This window comes from Elephantulus edwardii, unplaced genomic scaffold (assembly GCF_000299155.1).
Source record: "Elephantulus edwardii isolate Elephantulus edwardi_28Jun2011 unplaced genomic scaffold, EleEdw1.0 scaffold00298, whole genome shotgun sequence".
NCBI lineage: Eukaryota > Metazoa > Chordata > Mammalia > Macroscelidea > Macroscelididae > Elephantulus > Elephantulus edwardii.
Genome location: NW_006400048.1, coordinates 2,055,102 through 2,062,284, shown reverse-complemented (window position 1 = coordinate 2,062,284; position 7,183 = coordinate 2,055,102). Strand labels below are relative to the sequence as shown.

Genomic DNA, 7,183 nt, shown 5'->3' with positions numbered 1-7,183 from the left:
ACATAACAACAACAATAACAATAACAATAACAATAATTTATTGGTATTGCAACTCGAGGTTTGAATTTGTTTTTCACTTCTTTCAGTTTAAGAAATGCTGAGCGAATACTTTTTTTCTGTGCTCCAACTCTAGCTCTTTGCATATCTCATATTTGCTTTGTCTTTTTCAACTGCCCTTTGAAATCTTCTGTTCATCCTTCTTACTTTAGTATTTCTTCCTTTTGTTTTGGTCTCTGTTCTAGTGCAAGTTTCAAAATCTCTTCTGACATTCATTTTTGTCCTTTCTTTCATCTCTGTCTTTGTAATGGCCTTTTGCTGTCTTCATGGATGATATCTTTGATGTTAACCTGTAACTATCTGGTCCTCAATCAGTATCAATTTTTATTATTTAAAAAATTATTACTATTGTTAATTATTCAGTCAGTGTTCAATTTTGCTTGTTAGTTTCAAATTGTTTAGTTTTCTTGAATTGCGGTCTAAATTTATCAAAGGTCTTTCATTTATAAAGAGATTCCCCTTAATATTTCCTTATTTTGCTGCTTTTCTAATTTGCTCTAAGTTTTTCAGTATTCAGTTGAGCTTAAGTATATCAGAGATGATTGAGGATGGCACAGGATAGGACAAGTGTCAGATCTGTTGTTCATAGGGTCGCGGCCATGCCACTGTTTTTATGTAGTTTCATTTAAATAAAACCACGTTAGTCTTAAAGAAAATGGCTAGTTTGTTAATTCATTTCTATTTTCCTTCAGAAGATTCTCAAGAATCTACGTTTTGGAAACATAAATTCCGTTTCAATTGGACAGCAGCGATCTGAGGGTACTCTTGCAGTGAGGACAGTGACTTAGATCACTTCATCTAGGAATATCCCAAACGCCAAATGAGTGGGCAAGGATCCCTTCCCCTGGGATCCTCCTACTACCCAGCACTCACTCTGAGGGTGCGGAAAGAACAGACTTCATGACTTCGCGAGATTGCCTTAATCCCGCGAGAAGAAAAGGCGCTATGACTGTATGAGGGGGGTGTGTGGTCGAAGGGCGCGACGTCCCGGGAGTTAGGGGAGGGGCGGGGTTGTACGCCGGGCGTGCGCATGCGTGCCTGTGGCTGGCCGGGCTTTACCGGGCTGAAGGGAGTGACGGGAGCAACCGGGGAGACGTCGTTATTTCCGCGGTCGGGATTCTGCACCGCGGCGTGTGGGGCACGGGAGAAGTAGGTAGGGACTTATTTTCCGGAGACACTAAGATCCCCCCCCCTTTCTTCCTGATTCCGAAACCCCAACCCCTGCGCCTGTGGCCGACCCGGGGAAAGCAGGTCACCCTGTAGCCCCGGCCCTCCCGCCCACCTCACTCAGGTAGACGCCGTGGTGCCCGTGCTGGTCGAGGCCCTCGCCGGGTGTTAAGGGGCCAACGACCTGGCACCCGACGGACTTGCCCTCCGCACCGCCGCGGCGCTGTCCAGTGTCCGCGGCTGGCTGGGCGGACAGTGCTGGTCCCCTCAGGTGCACTCGTACTGGGGCTGCCAGGTGAGACTGATGATGACCCGCGGCTTTCCCCGCAAGGCCGTGCCTGGACTTGCCCTGTCCGGGAGCTCTCTCTACCCAAGGAATTGTCCACTGGAGTCCTGACCCTGGGGAGGGGCCCGGAATCCTGCTGGGTCGTGCATGGCCAGGGCCAGAGTGGCAAGCTCCGCACTTGGTTCACTTTGGGCCAGTGGTGTGATGTTTGTGCTTGCTTTTCTCACACAGACACATTCGAACTCATGGGAAAAACTAAACTCCCACGAGCGCTGTTAGATAGTGGATTAAGAAACACTTTTAGTATTATTTATCCTCTGAGTAATTGGATTCAAGTAATTTTTTTCAGTACCATTCGCAGACTCAGAACAGTTTTGCTTAGTTTAGTAAGAATTTAGTCCATACTTCAAAAAAACACACACCATGTTTTGTAAATACTCTTGACCTGAAAGTTAACACCGTGTTCATTTTACAGGCATCATGGTTATGAAAACTTCTGTGGCAGATGATGATTCAGGATGGGAACTCAGTATACCGGAGAAAATGGAAAAAGGCAACAATACAAACTGGGTGGACATAACCCGAGATTTTGAAGATGCCTGTCGAGGTGAGTTAGAGTTTCTGGAATGGAAATTCAGAATCCAGAAATGAGTGAAATAAAATACTGATTGTCATTAGAAATTACTACTGTTTCAGAGATGGGGTCAGGGAGAAAAGATCCACTAGGTAAATGTGGTTTTGTGAGATTTATTAACCACACTTTTATGTGTGCACTACCCTTGAATTTTCTCTGTAACCATTATATGATATAGCATTATACATAAATAGTGAGGCAATTTCTCAAACTTCTCTAACTTTTAATAGGTTGCTGTATCAAGTCAGAAATGACTTGTAATAGGTAGAAGGAAAAGAAAAAAACATGGCTGTGGAGTCAGAAATGAATCATAGCTGACCCTCTAGATTTTCAGAGGATATAAATCACCCAGGAAGAGATTGCCCGTCTGTTTCTTGTGGAGCCACTGGTGGATTCAAACTACCGGTTTTTGGGTTGTCAACTGACCTCCTTACCCAGTAGGCTACTAGAGTTGTTTTTAGGTAAAAGAGTACTTAATAATGTCTAGTTGTGCATGCACCAGTTCTCTGAAACTTAAAGGCTGATAATTTTTTGGCAGAGCTTCATCTCTCATACTTTGGGAATATTGCTAGGAGAGGCTGTTCTTAGGAAGGGACATAAAATTTGGAAAGGTGGAAGGTCAGCCAAGAAGGGGCAGAACCTCGGTGAAATGGATTGACACAGTGACTGCAGCAATTAGCTCAAGTGGATCAGAGATGATGAGGATGGTGCGGGATATGACAGGGTCAGGTGTGGTGTTCTTAGGCTTGCTGTGAGTCATACTTGACAGCACCTTACCACAATAGCAGGGTTTAAAATGGTAAGATTTTCCTAGCTTCCAGTTGTCCATAGGATACAATCTGAGCTCACCAATTGAACTTCATTTTGGATCACTGCCCACCCAATTAGTTTATTGTGTTTGGGCCAGAGAGCCCCTTTTCTGTCATTAACTTTGATGCTTACTCCTTGGAACTTTGTTTTGCTTGCTTGTTTTCTCCATTTTGGATTGTTTTCCTCTGTGGTTTTAATGTGGTTAACTTCTTTTCAGGTCATCACTTAAGCTTTTCATGGCAAAGTTCTTGCTTTAAATTTTTTTATTGATAGTGTTTATTTTCAGTAATGCAAGTAATGCTTGGTTTCAGGGGAAACAATGTTTTAGGTAACATGGATTTTGATACAATTTTCTGAGTCCCAGGTAGGTGAGGGGTATTAATGTTGTGTATAATACAATAGAAAGAACATTAGACTGAGAGTTGAGTAACTGCCCATATTTATCTGTGTAAGGGTGAGAAAAGTATTTTTGTATGCTGAATATTAAACTGTTAAATTGCATGTTTGAATATCACATCATCTTGCTATTTTTTTTTTAAAATTGCTTTTAATTTTTTTCAGTTATCTGTAATAGGGAGTTGTCATAAACCTAAATAATTAGGGAAGATTTCATGGAGGTTATTTGACTTGAAAAGGAACTCTGGAGACCTGGTGGATAGACCGTAACACTGACAACTGAAAGGGGAGTGATTTGAATTTATCAGCTCCTCCAAGGGAGAAAGATGAGTAGTTTCCTACTGTGTGATCTGTAGCCTCTGCAAAGCCCCTAGAGGATCAGCTATGAGTCAGACCTGTCTCATCTTGGAGTGAAGTTTTTTATCCTTTGAGATGATACCTTAAAAGATAATGCATTCCTCTTCTTCCACACTGCTGCTCCCTTTTCACTTTTAAATTGCTATATAGATCTTACTCCTGCTTGCTGATTGCAGTAGCTGTATTGTCTCTACCTTGATTACTCCCACATTGATCCACCCAGCACTTTGATTTTTGTAGTGTTCTTTGTCTATCCATTCCATTTCTAGTCTTCCCCTCTCTCTGTTACCCTCCTATGTTCACAGTAGCAGTCATATGCACTGTTTGTGCTTTTGTAGCCACCAGTTAGTTATTAATGCATCTTGATTGCATGTTCTATCAATTTCAGACTTCATAAATTGGTAGAAGCAGTTACCCAACTTGACTTCATAGATATATATCAGGCAATATCACCCAACAGAAGTTCAGTATTTATTCTTCTCCAGTGTGCATGGAACAATCTCTAGAATAGACTACATGCCTTAGTAAATATAAAAACAAAGCATTTTCTCGGATCACATTTTTATAAAATTAGAAATCAACCACATGAGGATAAAGGAAAAAAATGAAGCTAAATGACACCCTTTTTGATTGGTGTTATGTAATTGATGAAATAAAAATGCTTCTTGAAACAAATGAGAATGAAAACACACATAACAAAACCTCTAGAATACAGCAAAAGTGGTACTCAGAGGTCAATTCATAGCAATAAGAAAACACACCAAAAGGGAAGAAAGACCTCTTATCAACTGTTTAACCCAACATCTTCAACAAATAGAAAAAGAACAGAAAGTAAGCCTTACAACCTCTAAAAGAAAGGAAGTGATAAATATGAAGGCAAAAAGAAATGAAACTGAAAACAAAAACAGTTGAAATTGTTGTTAAAGGACGGGTTGGTTTTTTTGAGGGCTTAATCAAATTGACAAACCTAGTATAGAAATAGGAGGCTACAATATAAAACAAATGAATGATAACAAAACAGAACCAACCAAAATAAAAAGGATAATAACAATCTATAAAAGACTTAACAGATATGAAAATCTAGACGAAATGGAAAAATTTCTACAATTTCACATTAAACCTATCACAAAATAAAAAATTGAGGAGATAATTAAAAAACCTCCCAAAAACCAGAAAGGCACTGAACCAGATGACTTTACCATTGAATTTCACCAAATATTCAGAGGAGGACTGACACTGTTGCTACTTACTTGAGAAAATAAGGAATACTCTCATTTTATTCTATGAAACAAAAATAACTGATATCACCACCAGAAAAACTTTACAGACCAATATCTCTCATGAACATAGATACAGAAATTTTTAACATAATCCTAGCCAATAGAATATATCAAAAGAATAATAAATCAGGAAGAAGTAGAATTCATAACAGGCATGCAATGATGGTTCCATATAAGAAAAACCAAGTGCAGTCCATTGCATCAATATAATGAACGAGAACCACATGATTATCTCAATTGATGCAAAAAAGTCATTTGACAAAATCTGATATCCTTTCCTGGTAAAAGCACAACAAATTAGGAATAAGAGGAAATTTCCTCAACATAATTATGATTTTTATACACTAAATAAACAGCTTTTTCAGTGGAGATAGATTAAAGACATATTTCTTGCGAACAGGGACAAAGGATTCCCACTCTTACCACTCTGATTCATTTTAGCATTGGAAGTCCTAGCAAGAGCAGTAAGTTAAGAGAAGGAAATAAATGGCATCCAGATTGGCAAAGAAGAGGTAAAACTATGTGCATAGAAAACCCTATAGACTCAGCAAGAAAACTGTTGGATGTAGCCAATTCAGCAAAGTGTCAGAACACAAGATAAAAATAGAAAAAGTAGTTTAATTTCTCTGTAGTAATAAATCATAGAAAAGGAAGTAAGGAAAACAATACCCTTTATAGTAGCCAACCATAATATGAAATACTTAGGAACAAGTCTAACTGGAGACACAAAAGACCTGTATAAAGAAAATGACAAAGCATTGCTACAAGAAACAAAACCAGTCTTTGGAGAGGGACAGCACAAGAGAGGAAGACCCTAAATGAGATGGATTAATTCAATGTCTGGGGTAATGGGGGTAGGTGTGTTAGAGACAAGAAGATTGGCACAGGATAGAGTAGGATTTAGGGATGTTGAACAGAGGTTCACTACGAGTCACAGGTCACTTGATGGCATCTAACAACAGCATACCATATTCATGGATAGGACGACTCAGTATTATAAAAAATGACAGTTCTGCCAAAAGCAACCTACAAATTCAGTGCAGTCTCAATACAAATACCAACATCGTTCTTCAGTGAGATGGAAAAGGCAGTTTCTAATTCTGTTTGGAAGGAAAGAGACTGTGAGTAAGCAAAGCTCTACTGAAAAAGAAAAAGGAGACATTATACTCCCTGATTACAAAACTTGCTACATAGCCATAATAATCAAGATGGCATGGCACTGTTATAGTAACTGACACATAGACCAAGGGATAGACTCAACCCCAAAATCAGCCCATCTACCTATATATTTAATTGATCTTAGTGATTTGTAAATCACTAACTAACAAGGAGATGAAGTCAAGTGGAAAATGACAGTCTCTTAACAAGTGATGCTGGCAAAATTGGACATTTCATCTGCAGCAAACTGAAACAAGACCCACATCTCACCAAAACCCAAGTTGATTTGTTTTTTTTGTTTGTTTGTTTGTTTTTTGTTTTTTACCCAAGTTGATTTGAACCATGCACCTTCGAGATTGTATCACAATTTCTTAACACTAGGCCACCAGAGCTCCCTTCTTGTGCCCATTTTGTAATTGTGTTACCAGTTTTTTTTCTTGTAGAGGCCATGTAGGATTCTGTAAACTTTGATAGGAGACCCTTGTCTGAAATGGTATTGCCAGATGGTTTTATGCATTGTTGAGGGGATTCTAAAGTGGTACAACCACTCTTGAAGGCATTGAAGCTGAGCATAGAAATTGCATATGACCCAGGTATTCCACTGTTTGGAATATACCATGAGAAAATGAGAACTGAGGAACAAATGGAGACATGTACAGCAGTGTTTATAGCAGTGTTATTCACCATCACAAGAACATGGAAACTGTCCAAATGTCCAACCCCATCAAATGGATTGAGAAATTAGGGTATACATGATAGAATACTGTGTAGCATGCAGGAGCAGTGATTTTGTAAATCACTAACATGGGAGGGACTGTTGTTGTTGTTATGTGCCGTCGAGTCGCTTGCGACGCATACCGACACTATGTACAACAGCCCTAAACCCTGCTCTATCCTGTGCCAATCTCATTGGCTCTGACATATCCATCCCAATTACCCCAGTCACTGAATCAATCCACCTCATAGAGGGTCTTCCCCTCCTGCGCCGTCCCTCCACTCTGCCCAGCATGATGTCCCTCTCCAAAGACCTGTCTCTCC

At 39.7% G+C, this 7,183-nt stretch overlaps 1 protein-coding gene across 1 annotated transcript in view; it reads left to right on the top strand.

Annotated features, from left to right (window-relative positions):
• Window positions 1-1,990: 1,990 nt before the first annotated feature.
• The window catches only part of LOC102857926 (N-alpha-acetyltransferase 35, NatC auxiliary subunit-like), a 210,682-nt gene continuing 205,489 nt past the window's right edge, over window positions 1,991-7,183 (top strand). Inside the window, exon 1 of the mRNA XM_006900868.1 lies at window positions 1,991-2,117. Coding sequence (XP_006900930.1) covers window positions 1,991-2,117 — 127 coding nt within the window. The remainder of the gene's footprint in view (window positions 2,118-7,183) is intronic.